Source organism: Aythya fuligula, chromosome 3 (assembly GCF_009819795.1).
Source record: "Aythya fuligula isolate bAytFul2 chromosome 3, bAytFul2.pri, whole genome shotgun sequence".
In the NCBI taxonomy this organism is placed as follows: domain Eukaryota; kingdom Metazoa; phylum Chordata; class Aves; order Anseriformes; family Anatidae; genus Aythya; species Aythya fuligula.
The window spans coordinates 1,806,646-1,828,588 of record NC_045561.1 but is presented as its reverse complement, the minus strand read 5'-3'; the positions used below and the strand labels follow the sequence as shown (position 1 = coordinate 1,828,588).

At 41.1% G+C, this 21,943-nt stretch overlaps 1 protein-coding gene across 2 annotated transcripts in view; it reads right to left on the bottom strand.

Moving 5' to 3' along the window:
* SPTBN1 (spectrin beta, non-erythrocytic 1) overlaps positions 1–21,943 on the bottom strand; it is a 135,194-nt gene that overhangs the window by 3,033 nt on the left and 110,218 nt on the right. For both annotated transcript variants that reach the window (XM_032185876.1, XM_032185877.1), the window contains 15 exons: positions 21,143–21,406; positions 20,225–20,449; positions 19,931–20,020; positions 19,336–19,614; positions 18,003–18,133; positions 16,399–16,603; positions 15,874–16,248; positions 13,519–13,763; positions 12,975–13,113; positions 11,831–11,915; positions 10,474–10,670; positions 8,110–8,222; positions 7,357–7,420; positions 1,944–2,182; positions 457–630 (listed from right to left, as the gene is read on the bottom strand). In XM_032185876.1, the coding sequence (XP_032041767.1) occupies positions 457–630; positions 1,944–2,182; positions 7,357–7,420; positions 8,110–8,222; positions 10,474–10,670; positions 11,831–11,915; positions 12,975–13,113; positions 13,519–13,763; positions 15,874–16,248; positions 16,399–16,603; positions 18,003–18,133; positions 19,336–19,614; positions 19,931–20,020; positions 20,225–20,449; positions 21,143–21,406 (2,825 nt within the window). The remainder of the gene's footprint in view (positions 1–456; positions 631–1,943; positions 2,183–7,356; positions 7,421–8,109; positions 8,223–10,473; positions 10,671–11,830; positions 11,916–12,974; positions 13,114–13,518; positions 13,764–15,873; positions 16,249–16,398; positions 16,604–18,002; positions 18,134–19,335; positions 19,615–19,930; positions 20,021–20,224; positions 20,450–21,142; positions 21,407–21,943) is intronic.

The following is a 21,943-nucleotide window of genomic DNA, read 5'->3' as shown; positions in this document are numbered from 1 at the left end:
GTACTAGTAAAATATTTTTTTTTTTTTTTACTGTGGGCACTAAAAGATTGATCATTAAAATAAACACAAGACTTTGGAAATAAAAGCTTTTTTTAAATCCTTTGAACATTAAGTACTTCATACACTTCAGTATGACTGGTCTGCAACTACATGTTCAAAACCTGAAAATGTCATTGATATCTGGAAAGTTCAGCGTTTTAAAACGCAGGCTCTTAGCTTTGGGGACACACACCTAGTCTTGTCCCACACATAAATAAAGTGCACTGATTATTTTGATAGTGCTTGCTACCTTTGATATGGACCATGTATCCAGTGTTGGGAAGACCCTGTTCAGAAAAGCAGATTCTGCAGTTAATATTCACAATCAGTTCTTGGGCTGGATCCTGCCAATGAATTTGTCAAGTGAACATACCCACCACAACTTAGGCTAACATAAAGATGCTTGGACAGATTTACCTTAGCTTGAAGACATGCTTTTTCTTTTTATAATCGACTGCTATTTCACAGACTGCTTCTTTCAAGCTGACAGGAATCTCATTGTGGTAGGGAATGCCAGAAGCAGCAGCTTTTGAATCCTTGTAGAAGCCCATTTCTTGGTTGTTTATGACACAGTACACGTTATGCCATGATCTTCAGGACATGGAAAATAACAAAAATACTTGTCAGTCTAATGCTCTTACTTGCAAAACTGGAGAAACTGAACACAGTGATTACATTATGATAAACAGAGACCACTTCAATCTGAGGATAGAAATACAGTATACTATGTCCTGTGTCTGTAAAACACAGATTAAAAAAAAATCTCTCATAAAAGCACTACTTTAAGACTTGAAGATAGAAGTCCTGACTTTGAGCCAAATGAAATATAGATTTCCAGAGCTCTCTGTGATAGCATGTTAGCATATCTTAAGAGTGGGTGGATTATTTGGCAGACTATGCAGTTTACATCCTTGGGAAAAAAACTGATTGACCTTTTAATGACTATGCTTTATTACAGAAGGAATTCTCATTGTGCTGCAAGCTAATGAACAGACTGCGTATGACATCCTTGACTGTTAAAAATGCTCTTAGAGACACCATCTGCTTCATTCTCTAATATAACTATAAAGATCAATTACTAGAAATAAGAGTCTCTAGATATTAGTACTCGTGGCTGTCACTGCCCCAGAGTAGTTCTCTGTTGTGAAATCACTCTAGCTGAAGAAAATTCATGGTTGGACTGTAATGCAGCTTACTGACTCATGAGCTGCACTGAGCTCTACAGAGCACCTCAGCTCTGACCAAATCCCTCAGGTGTTGGTGTAGCTCACTACTTGCTAGTTGACACTTTTCTTTTTAGTCAAGTTATGGTTTCAAGAGCTTTCTCAGGTCAAGAAGGACCAGTGTCTGCTTTTCTACTGCAGACAGGAATCTCAAAAAATTTGCCTGTTTGAGAACTGCAGGATTGAGTCCTCAGGAATGGACTCGACTAAGGCACACAAAATCATCTTCACCCGCTTTTCTCTTCTAAGCAGATTACAGTGTAGGTGGAAAGTGCTAATGTGCAAACAGATGTCAGAAGAATATGGACATTTCTGTTCTCACACCTACATGTTTTTCTTTTCTTGTAGTAACGTACAACTCAAGAGATCTGGAATCAAATCCCACTACTGCCATGAATTCATCATGTGAAGTGGGAGAATCATGGTATCTTTATGCCTCTCTTTTCCACCTTCTAAGTGTGGCTAATACTGCATTCTCTACCATGTATCATGAGATAGCAACTTCATTGAATATACTTTTTGATCATGTATACACCGTTCCTAGAACAACATGAGCATAAGCTTGGAAAGTACTTTGGAGCTGTGAGAAGACAATAACAACAGTGGTAACATTTACCACTTACATCTTACATCACAGTGAGTTTGGATGCAATTATATGCATTAAGCATCAAGTACTCTACCTGCTGGAGGCTTTCTTGCTGTGTGTCTCCCATTCATGTTTACGATGTAAGAAGCCTTCCATCTGAGCTGAAGGAATCTCCTGTGTTTTGGCTGGTAGGGTAGCAGCAGTCTGGGCCTGAATGGCAGCCTTGGCTTTGCGGTCTGCCGTTGGAGAAGGAACAGGACTAGACTCCTTTGAACTTGTCCTCTGTTCTGCAGCTCCATTGACCATTTCATTTGTTTCTGCAGTTTCTGCCACCTAGGAACAGTGGAAGAAATGTTCAGCTAGATGCCTCATGACACCGAGGTTTCTTGCAGTTAATCTGTTCCCCTGCACAACGTGGCTGTGTATAAACTTTGCCTGGAGAATGACACAGGCCAATAAAATCTTTCTCACATTCCATGGAGACACAGAAGGCCAAGGAAATTAGAAGGTATGAATGGATTAGTATTCATTTTATAGGTGGAGAGACAGGAATATAAGAACTGCTAAACTTCACAGTGTGAGTTTTACTGTGCTTTGCTCTGCTAGTCAATTCATATTCTTTTATATATTGTTATTCCTAAAATGAGAGCATTCAGTTCTGTTGCTAAGTGCTCAAATGTTTGGAACAGTAACAATCACACTTTCTGCGAACCTGAGAGGAACAGTAGAAGTTATACACATCAGCCACCTTAAATACATTTATAACATTACTGGGGCATAAAAAGTCTATAAAAGGTATTAGCTATATGTCAACAGAAAAATATGTCAAAATTGCCCAGGAGCATTTACAAAAATTCGCAGAATTTGTTTCTGTAAAAGCTCCTTTCCCACTTTCCCCATTCCCCTAGTGACACAACAAAATCAAAACATGCAGAAATTAGAGAGATTACACCATGCATTTCATCTCCACCATCTCAGTTAGGATATTGGATCTTAAAGACAAGGGAAATGAGGTCATATGTCATTTTATCACGGTCTTTTTCAGACTTTCATTATTAGGTGGATTGGATTTTTGTTAAAGGAACTGAAAACCACCACAGTCACACAACATCACACAGCTATTTACCCCCAAACAAAGACAGAACCAAGGCCTTGCCCATCACTTGCTTTGTTGATCGCGTTGCCTGTCGCACTGTGATCGAGATAGCCTAGAGAGCAGCCATGTTTCCAGCAGCTCTGACTGGTCAAGCTGTCGACGTCTTCAGGAGCCATTCATCCAAAAATCATTTAAATTGGAATCCTAATGGCTATACACTTTGGAAATGCAGCTTGGTCCCAGTTTTTTTGTTTTTTTTTTTTTGTTTTTTTCTTGTACCATTACTTTAACATGTAGAGCCATTTGGTAGCAGCTCAGGAGTTACACAACCAGTGTGTATTATTATTATTAGCAAGTTACTAAAGCTTAGTGCTGCTAATGCTCTAGTAGATTACAAACATTCTGGACTGTTTTTATGCAGACAAGCAGGTATTTGTGAATGGCACAGTAATTAGACATTCCCACTTCTGCAAAAAGCCCGGACAATTCAAAAGCAGCCGAATTATTATGCAACAAACCAAATTTTGCCACCGTTGTCTAAAGCTTCTTGCACCTGCCAAGTATACATTGTTGTACCTCACACCTTTGTACCTCAGATATTGACCTAGAAAGACCTAAGTGTCAACTTGCTATGAATATGGGAAGGGTTGGTTAACTGCCTTTAAGCAATCTAAATCTCCAGAGTACAGACACTACATCACTGAAACAGGGAAAGAATCACAGCTCACATTCCACTTCAAGTCATATCTCTATTTTACTCTGTCCCTAAAGACATGTAGCCTTACAGCCTAGTTATCAGAAGGAACATCTACCCTGCACTGAAGATCTATCTAGTGTTATCCAGCTGGAGTAAAAATCAATGATGCTGCTTCTTCAAACTTAGGTTAAGTCAGAGCCATCAAACCCTGCTATTTATATTCAAATCTCAAAATAAAACAAAAACGTTGATTAAAGGAGGGCAGGAGGTGGGGGCAATAAATAGATGAGACTGAAGATTATCCAAACATTGCCAGCACTGCTGCTGCAACACAGGTAGTGAAATCCACAACCAGTGATTCACCAAAGAATGCTTAATTAATTAATCACCACGAGCACTGATCAATGGCCAACATACCACATTAAAGAAAAAGGAGAGCCCTTTGAAAATTTTACTGACCACTGACTGTTACTGAACTTCAAACATACTCTTTTAAACTGACAGGATCCCTGTCTGAGATACACGAGGCACTTGTGAATAGCAATAAAGAATTACTGCAGACTTGTATAGTCTGCATGCTACATAGACCACAGTTGACTCAGCACAACTACCCAGAACTACCTATTAGCTAAGCCAATGTGGAAAGTAGGATGTTTTCTGTAGTGATACAGACAAGACATGAAAATATTACAGATCTTGGGGTACCTGTAATGATTAATCTGAAATAAAACAGACAAGTTCCATAACAGCAGCCACTGCACAGCTACTTAAAATGTTTTTATGGTAAGTAACATGTAATTCAGTGCTGCAATCTATAAGCCTGCGGTTTTAAATGGTAACTGCCAACTCTAATTACACAATCAGACCTGTAAAATCTACTTAAAATGCTGCTGATTGTAAAAGGGCTATGAAAAGCTTTATTGATGCTCTTTCAGGTTTTATTTCCTTTCCATGTGTTATCTACAATTAACAGAAAACAAGCAAAATAAATCTGAATCATAAACAGGTATGCAAAGAATGTGTCATGAAAATAGAGAAAAACAGGAGCTAAACAAATTTTAATGGAAACATGCATTGGGCATGCAAAGACAGCGCAACAGAGGACAAACATTAATAGCAAACTGTACTGTTACAACAAAACAGTTATCACGTACATGAATACAGTTTTCTTAATCGTGACTGAGAGGTTAGTTGCAAGTTCTTTAGTGGCTAGAGACTACTCTTGAGGTATATTTAAGTCAGGACTGTATAACATGCAACAAGACAGCCGGTGACAATGACTGGAGACATTCCTTTGATTTTCATAGTGCTTGAAGCAACATTAAGTACAGGTCATCAACTTAAGTCTGCACCACAGCTTAAATAATAGACATATTTGCCTTTTCAGATGCAAATGGATGACAGCTTGTATATTGTTCTGGCATAAGTAATCATTTTAATGTTTTAAGCCGGAACCATAGACCATACTGAATTGGTGAAATCTTACACTTCTTGTGCCTAAAATGATGACCTTAACTGATGACGTAATTAATTTTTCTTAATCATGTATCATTTCTATATAGAAGTGGACTAATGCAAGTAAAAACATGTATCTATATAAATTACCTTTACAAACTTTTAGCCAGAATACATCTGAAGGCTTCTGAAACTGTGGTATCTGAAGCTACAGCTAAACTGCTCTGAGAACTGTCATACTCTTAAAGGCACACAGACCCAACACTGGTGTAAATAGTCACCAGATCATTTGCATGATTTTATATGAAAATTTAAAAAGCATTAAGAATATATATCTTGTTATCCTGACAAAAGAAAAAAAAAAACATGCATCATGAAGTAGAAAGACAAGTTACAGTAAAAGTACAATTACTGAAGCACATCCTTTCAACCACCTCTCTTATGAGCTTAGCCAATACAGAATGATATAGCTGCACTGCTCAGCTGGTTGTCAGAGAAAATCTGACCAACTACAGCATATTTCATGCCTCAAGTCAGAAATAATACAGCTGTGTACATCTGATGTATTGCAACACAAGATTCAGTGAACTGACCTAAAAAGCTCTCATGAAAGACTGTGAAGTGTGGATGGCAAAGATTAACATGGAAATGCATTATGTATCATGGTAATGAAATAAAAAATGAAGCAAACGGGTGATGTATAAGACTGTGGTAACCAGCAAGGTGATAATGATCTGGGATTCATATTCCTTGCCACAACTACATATAATTTCATAAACATTAGAATGTAAAACACTCATCTCACTTCCTCATTAATACTGAGGATGAACTGAAAGGCTTTATTTAAAAGAAAGAAAAAGACAGAACTGCTTATTATCCAACAGTGTTAACAGAGTCTGTGTGAAGACCCAGAAGTAACTGGGATGGATGACCTGAAAGGTAAGCATATGCTAAAAGGCAGTTCCTCCCAGAGTCCTAGACTGGGACCTTTATTTCCTTTGCGGTAATGGTAGAAGTTCTAATACCTGCTGATGTGAGCCTGCCAGGAGCCCTTCTTGTGTTTACTACGATCTCAGAGAGTGAGGTTCAAAAACACGACAGAGAAGTGCCAGTTTTTACTACAATTCAGAGCATCAATTGGAACAAGCAGGCTTTGCAGGAAGGTAATGAAGAGATAGGCCAGTTTTCAACTACTGTGTTGCTTTAAATAAACATACATATTTACTGTTATTTCTATGGCTGCACATTTAAGAGTATTGGCATGCATCCTGATTCCACTAGAACCTCCTCTGTTAAGAAGGAATGAATTGACAATTCAGCCTAGATCTATAGAAAATACAGAGCTGGGATCTTAGACCAATGTACTTTATTTCACTTTCAAAGAAAAGTGTCACAATCTCTCAATAAGGGTCTGCATCCTAATCTCATTTGTACCACTGTAGCTCCAATGTCAGTCAATGGAACTGCTGTTGCGTAAATTCTCCAAGGGAAAATGGGGCCCCAAAACAGATAGTCAGCAAGATCACAACTCTTCAGAAGGACTAAATTCCAAGATAAATCTAGAAACTATGTTTTATTGGTTTATTTCATGTTTATTTTTATCTGCAGTCAATGAATCCATCTGCATGGAATGTTATAAAGCTAACCTTAAGGCTTTTAATTTGTTGGTAGTTACAACACTCCCCTCCCTCCCAGCCTTTTCTACTGAGCTCACTTGTGTGTATTGTCTTTGGCCTTGTGAATAACTCACTTTCTAATGCAGCTGATTTAATAATGTTGCCGTGCTGAAACCTGTTAGTATAACTCGATGCGTCATACCTGTCAGATTCTAGTTCTCTTCTTCATTAGGATGTAATCTCATTAAATCTCTATTACTCATATAAAAGACGGTTTAGCTGGAAAATCTTAATACTATTAATGACATGAAAAACTCACAGTAAATAACATGAAATAAATGTGTCACCTTAAAGCAACTGAGTGTCAGTGAGGATACTGAAATAAACAAGGATTAAAGTGAAACAAAATATATCTCCAAGGGGCTGCTAATTAAATAAAATCAACTGATGGGAAGGAAGAGAAAAGCAGCAGGGAAATCTGAAGCCAAAAGATTAAACCAGAACCAGTAAACCATACTGAAAAAAAGGTGTCTTTTGCTGCAAATGTTTCTGTATGTCACAGTCCAGACCATGATCGGTCATTGGCTGTCCGTCTGCTAATAAAGTTTTTGTAGTTTTGGTAGGTTTGGGAGCGGTAACTAACCCGTGGAGATTCCTGGTCTGATGGCAAACCATTTTGGGAAACCTGTTCTCCTTTTGTTCCATCCCTGTTGAGAAAGGAAAAAGAAAAGATACTAAGTTCTTGAAAGTCACAGATCTTTTTCACAAAAAAAAAAAAAAAGATTTTCCTACTGAATTTTGCATATCTCAAATTCAAGCAAGCTCTTAAAAACTGCCAAGTCATCTGTTAACAACACCATAAAAGCATTGCCTTTAAAAGGTTTCCACTTGCAAGGGCAGAAGCCTACTGCAATAAAGAAATGCCCAGCTGAATAAATCCAATGCTTAAGTGTGATCAAAATAGGCTTTCATGACGGTTACTATCTCACAAAGTCTACTCCTGTTATACACATAATTTCATAAATGTTAATGTTACATGGACACAGCTTAAAATCCATCCGTAACAGATGCTCATTAAAGGAGAAAGCAAAGATTGTTCAGAAATTTTAATTAATAACACACAGGGTGTATAAGGTGTATAAACAGCACTTTTACTTGAAGGCCAGGTACGTCTTAACAGTAGGAACTGCTTCATGGTGAAAAATTGGAACATTCAACCTAGCAGTGAATTGAGATCACTGGGAAAGGTCCCCATCAGCTACATCCATGAAGTCTTCTAAAAAGGGTCACATCACAAAACCACGCAACCTCCAGCCTCCCCCTTTACAACACATCTTCATCCTGAGAATCCTGACACGTGAAGCATGCAGTTCAGATTCCTGCATCATGGGCTTACCATTGCTGCTGGGAGTCTGCATCCTCTGCAGCCTTTGGGCTTGGCTCTGGAGTAGGCGGCTGTCTCTTCCTCTCCTCTTCCTCCTGTTGTCGACGTACTTCCAGCAGTTCCAACTGAGAAATGAAACATTTTTGTGCATGTTAAAGCACTGCATCTCAGTCAATTTTCAGGGGCACTACTAGAAATGAAGAACAACACTTTGTTGGGTTAAAAACTGGCTGGGTAGCCGGGCCCAAAGAGTTGTGGTGAATGGAGTTAAATCCAGCTGGAGGCCAGTCACTAGTGGCATCCCCCAGGGCTCAGTACTGGGGCGACTCCTCTTCAATATCTTTATCGATGATCTGGATGAGGGGATCGAGTGCACCCTCAGTAAGTTTGCAGGTGACACCAAATTAGGGGCGTGTGTCGATCTGCTCGAGGGTAGGAGGGCTCTGCAGGAGGATCTGGACAGGCTGCACCGATGGGCTGAGGCCAACTGCATGAAGTTCAACAAGGCCAAGTGCCGGGTCCTGCACCTGGGGCACAAAAACCCCAAGCAGAGCTACAGGCTGGGAGAGGAGTGGTTGGAGAGCTGCCTGGCAGAGAAGTACCTGGGAGTGATGGTGGATAGTCGGCTGAATATGAGTCAGCAGTGTGCTCAGGTGGCCAAGAAGGCCAACGGCATCCTGGCTTGTATAAGAAGCAGTGTGGCCAGCAGGGCTAGGGAAGTGATCGTCCCCCTGTACTCGGCTCTGGTGAGGCTGCACCTCGAGTACTGTGTTCAGTTTTGGGCCCCTCGCTACAAGAAGGACATGGAGGTGCTCGAGAGAGTCCAGAGAAGGGCGACGAAGCTGGTGAGGGGCCTGGAGAACAAGTCCTACGAGGAGCAGCTGAGGGAGCTGGGCTTGTTCAGCCTGGAGAAAAGGAGGCTCAGGGGTGACCTTATCACACTCTACAGGTACCTTAAAGGAGGCTGTAGCGAGGTGGGGGTTGGTCTGTTCTCCCACGTGCCTGGTGACAGAACGAGGGGGAACGGGCTAAAGTTGTGCCAGGGGAGGTTTAGGTTGGATGTTAGGAAGAACTTCTTTACTGAGAGGGTTGTGAGGCATTGGAACGGGCTGCCCAGGGAAGTGGTGGAGTCACCATCCCTGGAGGTCTTTAAGAGACGTTTAGATGTAGAGCTCAGTGATATGGTTTAGTGGAGGACTGGTTAGTGTTAGGTCAGAGGTTGGACTGGGTGATCTTGGAGGTGTCTTCCAACCTAGGTGATTCTGTGATTCTGAGAAACAGAGTTTGAATCAGACACCCTACAATGTGAACTACACCCTACGTTTTTCTGAAACTTTACTGAAATTAAAGTTTATTGGCATAAAATTTGAAGGGATACGTCTTTAAAAGTATTAATTATTTAAAGTTTGTTGCACTGGATATGGCACTAAGTCACAGAGCATCAGACTCTAACATTAAATGGAGTTCCTGTGCAGTTGCTTGCTATGTCCAGGTATCTTACCTAATTCATTTCATTAAAACAAAAAAGAAAAAGAAAAAGAAAAACAAAACAAAAAAGCAAAGTATCCCAAGCTATCAAAATATTTAAAAGTGACATCCTCTTGTCTGCTTGACATACACAAAAGTAAAATGTTTCACATCAGAATCCCTGAAATTGACCATCAAAATAAAAAACAGCTTGCTTTTTGAAGATGCTATGCAACTCCAATTCACTGTCTGCAGCTGTGATGTTCAGTGAGTGTTAAAAATCAAGCCATTTCAATTTTAGCGTCTAAAGATTGTTCTCTAGAGATACTCTCCAAGCATTAATTACTGCCATTTCAGCTCTGATGAAAATGGTTTTTGGTGTTTTTTTGTTTGTTTGTTTTGTTTTGTTTTGCTTGTGTATTTCTCGGGGAAAATATAGCCTTGCACTGGAGGCCAAAACACAACAAACATTTTTGTTGAACTCCCCTTGCCATGCTGTCCTCTTGAACTGAAAATATTTTCAAGAGTTTGGATCTGGGTTTTTGTTCCTCAGCATCTCCCTTCCCTTTTAGCAGTATGGCCTATACATCAGAGAGCCAGGGCAAACCACTCCACTCTAGAATTTGCTTCTGGGTCATCACTCCTGGGCCTCCGACAGCTCTTGTAGACTACTAAGGTCATTTACCACTTAAGCTCTCTTTGCAGGCTGTTGAGCTCAAATGAACCTAAGAGGGTTTTAGCATTGTTGGGAACATGAAACTTCAGGCCCTGGGTGATCAGCCTTGGTTGGCCCTCCACAGCATCAACAAATGGAGATGAGGTTGGTGGTATTGGGAAGCTACTAGGAACAATCAGCAGACACCACAATGGGAATGGCCAAGAGGAGTTCTTCTTGTCTAAAGCACTCACCGTGGTCAGTCTTTCCAGTGCTGCAAATCTCTCATCCCAGGTAGCTGCAGATTTCTCAAATGCTTCATGCCGCTTGATTAATTTTTCCACTTCATCAACACTTTGACCTATTTCACGACTGGATAGGTAGGGCTCCTGCCCCAGCAGCCAGGCCTCAGCCACACTCGCGTCTCTTGAAAACTGATGCACCTCCAAAACTGAGTAAAGAATGTACAGACATCAGTGCTATTAATGTCAAAAAGGGCATCATGAAGGTATTGGGCATTTTCAGAATTTACTTTAAAACAGCTGGGGGAAAAAACAAATGTATTCGGCTAAGTGTTTTCCTTAACTAAGTTCACTGAAATTAACAGTAAAAAGACAGAAATTTCTCATGTTGGCTCTGCTTTGAGGAAAAACAAAAGTTAAGGCCCACCTTTATTTCTTCTGCAGACTATTTCATTTTCTAATTGCAGTGTCTCCTTTCTGTTCTAATCTGCTGTTACCTAGTAACTTCACAGATGAAATTCTGTTTTCTGCTGTTTTTCTTCCTCACTCTGGCCTGTCAACCAAACAGCTAGACTGAAGGCTGCAAGCCTGTACTTCAGGCTTGCCTACAATGCTACAGTTCCAGGTTTCCTTCCAGCTGAAAAAAGCTTCCACAGCTTTTGTGAATGAGATTGCAAAACAATTTTGATGAAGAATATGGTTCAACCACCCAAATTCAGCGACAGGCACTCGTGATTCTTTTTCTTAAAGCCTGCTGAGACTCAGAAAGAATGAATAAAGTACACAGAGCAGCCCAGAACTCCACAAAATAATTACACTGTGCTGTACATTTTGAGATGCTCGAAGTTCATGTGTTGTTAACTGTCTGCTGCAAAGCCTTCAGTCCATATGCGTTACAGAAAACCTTGTTAGAGTATCTGAACTGTGTTGTTTCTGGTGTAAAAACTGGAAAATGCTCTAATATTTAAAAGTGCATCTTTTGTCAATAAACTCATTAACTTGGCCTCTCAGACAATGCTGGTATGTTACATGTGTAAGATAACAAAGCTTTACTTCCCCATATTTTTTGTCAGTACATCCTTTGTAGAAAAACAGTTGGAATGTGACATCTGCAAAACCTGGTGCATCTGTTTCACCTAGCTCCAGTTTTGGTCATACAGAGTAAGACCTTTAGGGCAGGTTTCTTTGTTTCAAGTTCTCAGTTATTTTACAATTAACAGACATGATTTTTTCAGTTAGTACAGTACAAAAACACTTTCAAGTGATGAAAAAAATAAAAAAGGAGTTTCAAGTTTTTTAAGTGCTCAGAAAGACACAGTGAAGAGAGTTAGATATGGCCCTGCCAAGAAAAATGCGAGGACATCCTTACTCAGTCTCAGCCACTCCCATCTGTCTTCCCATTTGTCAATCATTTCTTTTCTTTTCTCTGTCAGCTGCAGTAGCTTTTCCTTGATCTGGATTTAAGAGGAGAATGCAGGACTGTTATATAAGCATTAGGCAGCACGGTCACCTCACCACACTGTGTAAGCTGGTATCACAAGCAAAAGGCACTGGCATTTACTGACAGGATACATTGTGCTGGATTGTCAGGAATGACTTAAAAAAAAAAAAAAAGCCATTGTATTCATGTTTTTCCTTTGAAATACAAATAAATATGACATTTACATTAAAACACTACAAACAAATCTAATGGTACAACCATGCAGTGTATCTTCCACTTTTTTTATTTATAGATGTGCATATATAAATGTGCTACCTGTGCTACCTGAAGCTACTTGTGCTAACAATGACATGCCAACATAAGCACTATATCATTCACAGGGTGAATACTGGCTAGCAAGATCTTCCAGTTCCTGAGGAAATGTTACTCTGAGGCTGCTCCGCAGCACTTATGTGTAACACAAGCACAGAAAACATCACCTCCCCAAGTGGGCAGTCTTATGATATTTGGCTATCCTCCCTCTGCAAAAGGGAGACAGGAAGAAACAAGGGTTGAGCCTCTATCCTTTGGCCTAGTCAAATCAGAAAATAAATCAAGGCCTTAGGCAGTCAAGTACATTTCTCTTGTAATATTCCCTGGATTTACTCCCTGTGAACTTTTTCCCGCTCCTTCCCCTAGCAGGCCTCTTCATAAGCATTCCAGCTGCCCTCAGCAAAATTCAGGATGCCTCTCAGTTGTCTCTGCTCTTGCTCTAAGAAATCACCTTTCCAAGCACAGCTATCCCAGAGACAGCTCTCTGCAGACTGAATGCAACAGCTTCTTTGCATTTCCTGGACTGACAGGGATACTTTAAATTTTGGTGTCATCTCTGCTCCCCAACGTGAATCCACAGCATTAAATCTTACACTAGCTTCACAATAGCAAGTAACTGCAATAGTCCCTGAAGTAATGCATGTCATTATAAAAATGCACCTTATTAATCCATAAATTTCACAATGCAAGTTTCTCTAGCTGAAAAGGAATCTATAGGCCAGCTGCACTGCAGTTGTTACCCGTTCAGTAAGTACAATACCTCCTCTGATGCGTAGTGTTTTCTTGCCAGAAGAGATTTGCCGAGCTCAATACAGGTAGTAAAGCTGTCATTTCGGGCATCGATTTCTGCTTTGATCCCCTGGTGATTGTTCATTAGCAGTTCAACAGAGGAAACATCCCTAAAATAGTCAATCCATGGTTCAGAAACATGTATTTAAAATTTAACAGCTGCTACATTAAAAAATAAATAAATCTAACCCAGAATGGTATGATACAAAATTTAATTCCTAGGTCGTCTTTGTAGTTCAGGAAACAGGGACTTTCAGCAGCCCTTCCATAGGGACAGCACCATTGTATTGTCAATCGGGGGTCAGATAAAGAAATTTGTGGGACATTGCCATTACTTCAGCAGCCCCCAGCCTCTGCTGGGCAGCAATACATAAGAGCAAGCTGCCACAACACCATCCCATTTTTTCAGCCACTCTTTCAATTTCTGGCTCAACAACACTGAGTGTTATAGATGTTCCTCAGCTGACCTGCAGCCTTATCTTCTGCATGATACTACAAAAGGTATTCCACATTACCTTGGCTTTTCCTGGGCTTCGATCTGCCGGATAACATCTTCCATCCAAAGCATGAGATCCCGAACCATGCTGAAGAAACGGAATTTGTCTCCTGTGTCCACCAGTCTAACCCTGCGGCCCTCGCAGGCATCCAACAGTGCCTTCCAGGCTTCTAGGACCTCATTTTCCCTCTTCTGGATGTCATCAGCTTTGTCCCCAGCATAGGCAGCCTGAAGGCGTGCAGCATCCTCCTGCAGCTGTCTCACCTGGCATGTGTTTGTAAGAGATAAATGAATCAACATTTGGGTATTATTGAGTATCAAATATGGGGGCATTTTAGCTGCTAATTCAAAATTGGAATGGCTTTTTGAAGTCATTGTCAATATTAATTGTCAATATATGTGGTCTGTCAATACTAGAAAGGTTTATTCTATTATTCAGTCAGTATATCTCTACAAGAATGTTTCTTAGAGAAGTCAGTGGGTCAAAGGACCCCGAAGATTTGCCACTGCTTAAGCCTCGTGTAAAACTGGATGGCAATATAAAGTGACTGTTTAATTCCAGGGCAAAAGGGGACCATTTTCATCATCAAATTTTCTTCCTCCCACACAAGTGAGAGAATACCACTCAGGAACTCCCATATCAAAACCATTATTCTAGCTGACATAGAGATGATTTTTCAAAAATGTAGATAATGACTTCAAACAGTAGAAATTTAGAAATTCAAAGATCCTTCTATTATTAGAAATCTCTTTTCCTTACAAATGCTCTCTTGGAACATCAAATGCTATTTCTTGTCTGTATCACATATTTTCTGAGCCAAGAAACACTGTATTGGGTCTTTTCTTAATCATTTTATCATTTTAGAAAGGTTTGATTATGAAATTAAATGGTGTTCTAGCTACAGGCACACAGATCCTGCCACTACCATGCTGATCTGTGGTGGTACTCCAGCAGTTTCACCCCAGAACTATCCTAAGTGCTTTCGACATAGCTCAGTGCTATGATTACCTATTCCCTCATTTAGGTCTTGATTCTAATTACCTTTTTGAGAGACTGGGATTGGTGTTTTGTGAATGTCTCCCATTTAATGTATAAAATCTACAGCTTCCTCAAGCAAAACTCTTGAAAAATCAAATGGTTGCTACATCCTCTTTATTCTAGTGTAAACAACTATGTAAATTGCAACATAATCAAAATCTGGCAGGCAGTTAGTCATAAAAGCTTTCTTTTCTGACCTACTGAGATAAATGCAGCTAGTCGTAATTCCTCCATTCCTTAAGCAACTTGTTTCTTTCCAGAATTCTCATTTTGGCAGTTGAACATTGGTGTTTTTTGTTTTTGTTTTTTTTTAATTTAGAATCCCATGTGTGCTGTATGAACAGCTGCCTTCTTCTATTTAACGTACCTTGGCTTCAGAAGATAAAGAATTAGATCAAGTTTGGCTGCTTTTAAAGACCTTAGCCTGGACAAATCCCCTCAGACTGCTATTAGGATGCATTATAAAAAGCAATATTCAAGTCAGAAAGCCTAAACCCATAACCGAGTCAGAAAGCCTCTTGGTAGGTCTACAGACTGGCTTTGCCTCTCAGAAAGCAAAAAGTGCCTAACAGAGGAGATATCTAAAGATTTTTTTTTAACAAGCTTACACATCCCTTACACATTCCTTCTGCTGGCATAAAGAGCAAGCAAACGTAAGGTGGCTTTCAGCACAACTAATATATATTCTACTCAAGAAAAACATTAAGAACAGAAAAACCTGAAACCTGCATTTCGTCTTACCTCTGGTATATTAAAAATTCTTGACAGACTTAGTATCTGTTCATTGTCTTTCAGAAGTTGCCTGAAGAGACACTATCTGAAGTCAAATGATTATTTTTCTTTGAATGTAAACTATTTTCCTACCATATCTGCCATGCAGTGTCCTACTAATGGTGCTGCTGCTTGGGGAAATCAGAAAAAACTTCTCTGGGGAACTGGTGTGTTATCCTCACACCTCCCTATCCATACTCTATTCCTCGGACTGGTAGGAGACATCACAACTTTTTGCTTTACTTCAAATCAATTCAGAATTCCTCTGCATTTATGAATTTTTCTCCAGCCAAGGGAACGACTTTATTCCAAGATGGAATAAAGTTCAACAGGCAATTATCTGTGTACTCAGAAATCCACTGATTTCTGTTTTAGGGAAACTAATTAACCTAATGCAAGAACAGAGAAGCAGAAAAACAGATAAGAAAATGATCCATAGGAACTTATACCCATAGGAATACACTTGGCAAGCAGCTGCCAGCACTCTGTCTCCCAGCCACAGTGGGGGCAAGAGCAGTGGAAGCACTCTTCAGCCACAGACCGTGTTGTTCACTTGCTACACACCTGGGTACCGAGCGCCTGGATATCGTGTTCAAATGTAGTGTGCATTCTCTGTAGTGTTTCCACTGTGTTTTGGTCTCTACCAAGCTCTTCTGGCAGTTTCTTGTGTTTGTCTTGAATGCGTCCTAAGATTTCCTTGGCATCATGGTAAAATTTGTGCAGTTCATAAGAGGCTGCTAGAATTTGTGTTCTCGTGTCAATGAGCTCCAGGAGATCAGCCCAGGCCTCATTAAGACCATCCTTCCACTCTGCAATTGTTGCAGCATCCGAATGTCCAGAATTGATGAGTTCGTCTGCCATGTGGTTAACAGTATCAACACGTTCCTGTCCAATGTTTCCAGTGTCTCGGGCAAATTCCCGGAATCGCTCCTGTAGCATCTGAAACACAGAGAAACGGATTCATGCAAGGCTGTATTTGCAAAGTGATCTGAGCAAACCAGTCAAACCAACCACCCATTTATGTGAATCATCTACATGTGTGCAGCCTCCAGAAAAAGGTCAATCTGCAGCCACATCTGAAGACCTTACCGTTACATGCTCATAGTCCTGTCCCAGCTCATGGGATCCTGCCACCACCTCCCTTTCAGCAATCCACTGCTCCAGGTCATCCACCTCTCGGTTAAGCTGGAAGAGCCTGTGTCTCTCATCCAGTTTGCCTCTTCTCTCTTCAGCTAGATCCTTCAGGCCTGCATACAGCTTATCCACTTTGGACTGGCGCATGCTGATACGCTCACTGAAAAATAACAAAGAGCATCAAGTCCTCCCTATCTTTTTTACAAATAATATGAGTAGACTGAAAAAAACTTCAAAGAATAAAAATCACGCTTGGGATATGTAATCGCCAGAATGTGTGCCTGCCGTATGCAGGAATTTGGCTCAGACACCCTTAACCAGCCTTCTGCTGGGATAGCTGGCTGCACTAGCTGGAAATCTCTTCTGCCCTGTACCTGTACCCCTGCTGACTTTAGAGAGTGATGCTGGGAACCATGACTTCCTTTAGTTTGACCACAGATCATACCAGAGCCTTCTCCCATAATGACAGGAAGGATTTGAGCTGCTGAGGCAAGAAGCATTTCATTTTTATTTAAATTCTGCTTCAAAGTTCAGAAGCACTGATGTGTTTTTTCTCACTCTAAAGCTCAGCATTTCCAAAAGTGATTAATGTTTCTGTTGCCATTATCTTTCCATATATTTTGTCTGAGCCACATAGCCCTGTCAAATTGCCTTCCCTCTGCCATATGAAGTCAATTATGTTATTGCAGTGGGCTCAGCCAGGAAATCCACTCTCATCAGAAATTAGGATGACCACAAGAGAGTGCTTTTGAGTTAAATAATCTTCCACCAGGGGCAAAGAGTATCTTGCCTAAGATTGTTCTATCTTCCTATCTGCAAAGGTAGAGCAGTTACACAAATCAGCCTCATCATCAAGTCATGCCCACAGTCAAATCCAATGGGGAATTCTGTTTGCTTAGCTGCAGCTCTTACAATGAAACAGCTCTTACGCTTCCTGAATTCTCTCACAGGGAAACCTGTTTGAGAAAGTTGAGATAAATTAACCAAAATCAAGATGCTACTATGCCTATGTTTAAAGTATGAGATTCAAGCATGAATCTCATACTATGAATCTGAGATTCAAGTCTGAATTTCTACAGAAATCTCACAGGAGTAGATCTCAGGGAGCACTGCCCTAAGACAAAAGGATAAATAACTGTCACCCTATGATCTGGACATAAAAGTTGTCTGAAAGAATAAATAAGGATCTTTGTCTCTCAGGATTGTTATACCTCTGTACAGCTCAGCAGTGCTGGCAGATCTGACACTGCTAGTCTGTATAAAGGGCACAAGGGGCATTTATTGAAGGTGCACAGTGCTATCCAGAAGTCAGGAGCTGTACATACTGACCTTGCTCAGGGCAGAAAACTGCACCCAGAATCCTGGTTCTCCTAAAATCCTGTCTCTGGCCAAATCAGTGTGGTCCAACATGCATCTCTAATGAAACTGAACTCAGCTTCCCCTGTACAAACTCCTGAGTTATTTTCTCTTTACTGCAGTCTTTGTGTGTCAGAACAAGCTAGTGAAGTGATGGAACTACTAAAAGAACTCGTGATACAATTAAAAACAGCAGTTAATACCTTTCAGGGTGATTATCTGCCACCAAAGTTCTGCTGGTCTTTGAAAGCTGGTGCACAGTCTCAGCATAGTCTTCTACAGCCTGTTCCAAAATCTGGTGCTTCTTCAACATGGATACTGCACTCTGTTCATCCTGTTAATGGTGACAGAAAATGACAATCCATTCTCCTACTCCAGGGCAAGACCCCATATAGCAAGTTCATCTTGGTGCATTAGCAAAGAGCAGTAACCAGGAAGATTTATAAAGGACTGCTCCCAGCTCCCGATGACTGTAAATTAACGGTTGAGTTCACAGTAAATGGTACCCACAGAAAGCAAAATGATGAGTAAAAAAGCATGAATACAACAACCCCTCTGAGATACAGAACAAGATTACATCAGCTGCGCACTAAGCATGTTGAATTTCCTCTTCTATGAAGCTTGTTGTGTGTTTACACACTGCTGACTACACAGGGCTCAGAAAAATGAACAGTTTTAGGCACAAGGCTTGTTAGGCTTTTCGGCTACTGACTGGATAAAGACAAGAAAACTTAACTAGCTCATGCCAAAGGATTCTCCACCAAAGTGCCTGGGGAAATTCCAATCAAAACTTTTTATGTGTTGTTATGATTAAGAAAGAAAACAACTCTCAATGTTACACGGTATTGTCAATAAGCCTTTTCATTAACATATTTTTCATGATGAGCTGCTGATGTTAATAGTCCTTTTCATTTGCATTGCTTAGATATAAAAAAGAAAACAAATCCTTGCTAACTGACGACTGAACACCCATGAGTGTTATACTGATACAAAGCTGAGTTTGATTTTATCAGGTTAATGAAGGTGCTGTGTTTTTGTAAATAACAAATAAGATACAGCATACTAACACATACTTGCCAAACTACTGAAAAATAAATGTTCAACTAGTTTGGTATGGTCTGATGCTGTTCAGGTTTCACTGTGCTGGGAGTAAAGACAGGCCTGCAGCTGACAACTAGTGGCTTCCACTGAGCGACCACCAGGCCTACTTCACAGATAGGTGCACTGTGCTGTTCCCAGCGATTCCGCACTGCTGGAAGTGTTGCCCTAACAGGACTGCATTAGCACATCTGGCTTTGCAGCAAAGGAGAACACACAGTTGCCATCCACACTCTGAGGCAGCTTCAGTATAGCAAGATCTATCCTCCACACTACCCAAGATGTCATAACAGATCGAAGAGATGATCACTTGAGCTTTTAGAAGGGAATTAGATTTGTTTATGTTACCATTACGTTAGCGACATATTAAATTATGTCACCTACCCCCCTTGAGCTAAACAATTAAAATCAAGCTAGTGTTGCTGTGGAGCTGCTCACCTTGGCTTTCTCTTCCGACATCATGTAGAGCTCCTGCTCACTCATCCAGGCTTCGGCCTCGGCAGCATCAAAGTAATACTGCTGTGCTCTGTGAGACTCCTCGAGGCGCTTGTGGCGTTTCTCTGTCTCCTCAATTAGAAGGCTCCACAGCTGCTTCAAGTCTGCAAGTCTCTGTTGAATGGCTTCAGCATTAGGGCTACTGTCTGTGATAATATTTTGACTCCTCTCAAAAATATCGTCAATACGAGGCTGATGTCCTTGGATTTCTTTCTGAAGGGTCTAACAGGAGAAAAGCAGACTGATGAGACACTGCACCCAACAAAGAAAAATGCTGCTCAGGGATTTCACCTCTAGAGGGGCAACAAAACACAAGCCATCAGCTCATGTGGATAAACTGGGGTTCTGTCCTCCATGAGCATCCTGGAACACACTGCCCCCCCAGCTGTGGTCACCCCACCTCCCCACAGCACATCCTGACCTCCCCATAGCACATCCTGACTGATGCACCCACAATTTTGCCCCAGGCTTTTCTTTCCTGAATTAGTCAGTGTTAAAGAGAAATAACAGGGAGAGAGCTCTGACAGCACCTGCTTACCTGATTTTTCTTTATCAGTAGCTGCACAGTCTGGAGGTTGTGTCCATGATCAGTAGATGTTGCTATAGGCATTCTCTCTCCAACCCACAACTGCAAAAGAAAAAGAGCACATCTGATTTGGAGCAACCCCAGATACAGCTAGAACATCAGACAGAGGCTGGCATGCATGAGATGCAAAAAGCAGCTTTACTCTACGATGCTACTGAGAGACGTGATTGAAAGGCTTCTTCCAAGCTCTGTGATAGGTGTGACATTTTCCTAGTATCTAGGGAATGAGATTTCTTTTGTACTCACAATTTCATCTTCCACATCCCGGTTAAACTGGTGGATTTCTTTGGAGGCCAGCAGGTTTGCCTTTCTTTCATTTAAAGGTTCGAGCAACTCCAAAAATTTCTTTTCTACAGTAAGGCGTTTTCCATCTACTTCATCTGTGCTCTTTCCTTCCTGACTTAAAGCCCGTGCCTGGCTTTGCAGTTCCTCTATCTCCTTCTTACGAACATCCATTTGATTCTCTAGCATCTAAACACAAACATGGCAAAAGATCTTGAAAAGTAGGGTAAAAGCAGTTTATGTGACTAGGGTACGTCAATAGCTATGTAAGAAGGAAGAACAGATGCTGATCAGTAATTAATAATTATCAAAACACTCACGTTGCAAAGAACAAGGTTTAAACACAGATCCATTCCTTCACAGCTGCAGCCACCCCCTGATGACCCCATTACACCTGCTTGCACAAATGGTGAATTTGGCCAATAGAGCAGAGTTAAGTTGCTTCTATCGGGCGTTCACAAGTTACTCTGAAAAATTTCAGAGCACAGCTAATTGCATGAGAGCTTCACTGCTCCCTCCTGTCCTTACTGCTTCTTTGCTGTCCTTAGAGCAGCAAACCAGGGACCGACCAGTACTGGACAAGTTTGAAACAAGGGCAGGCAGCCAGGTTCAGAGAGGAGGGACTGGTGACTGGGGGACTACGCCAGGAGACAGAAAAGTTGTTAACATGGGGAGAGAAGGAAGTACAAGGGAGCAACTGCATCAAGAAATTTATGGTCAATTTGTTTCTGGATGTGCTTTTGCTGTTTCTTAAAGATAGATGGAACAACAAGAAGAAAGAACAGCAAATAAAAGCTTTTCTAAACTGAAAGGATCTCCCATCTGTTCCTTTGAGTGCAGATATCTGCTCTCTGCCCACTCTGTAACCTGTGCTCCATTTACCTGCTGCTTCTTCAACAGGATGTTGACACTGGTGAGATCCTTTCCATAGTCGTCCGACTGAATTTGACTCTCCAAACCGTTCAGCCACTTATCCAAATCAGCACAGCTCTGGGTAAAAAGCTCTGCCTTGTTTGCATCAAAGAGACGCTGAGCCTTGGTCTGGGTAGTGGATTCGAGCTCTTCCCACATTTGATGGAGACCTGTCAGCTTTTCTTTCACTACAGCTTCAGTCTCTGGTTTCTCTGCAATGAGCTGCATTCCCTCCTGCAAAGCAAAGAACAACCAAAATGGCACCTCCTCAGGAACACTCACAGACCGTTACTGAAATTATTCCAATTAGCAAGCACTCAGGATTCCTCATCTGCTGGCAACATCAACCACTATCTCCAATTATCCAATGACTCTTTCCAGAACAACAGCTCCTACATATCTCTGTTGCCAGCACGAGAATTTCTTGGCAATTGGGAAGGTCAGTCAATGCCTCATTTCTCCTCCCCCCTACTCTCGTTCCTTTGTGGGGGCTCCTGGGGATGCTGCTGGGACTGGAGCAGAGCGGGCTGCTCCACACCGTGTGACATTTCACCAGGGAGTGGTGAAGACCCAGCATAATGCTGGAGCTTATGGCACCAAAACTTAACTGTGTGACTTGAGAGAGGTGTGTTGATGGGTTATGGCAATCACCATGGGTTCATGCTAGTATCAGAGGAATGTTCTTCCTTGGAAAGCAGGACCACCTGTAACCTAGCAGCAGCAGAGCACCTGGACTTGAAATATCTTTTGTCTCTACAAAGACTTTTGCTT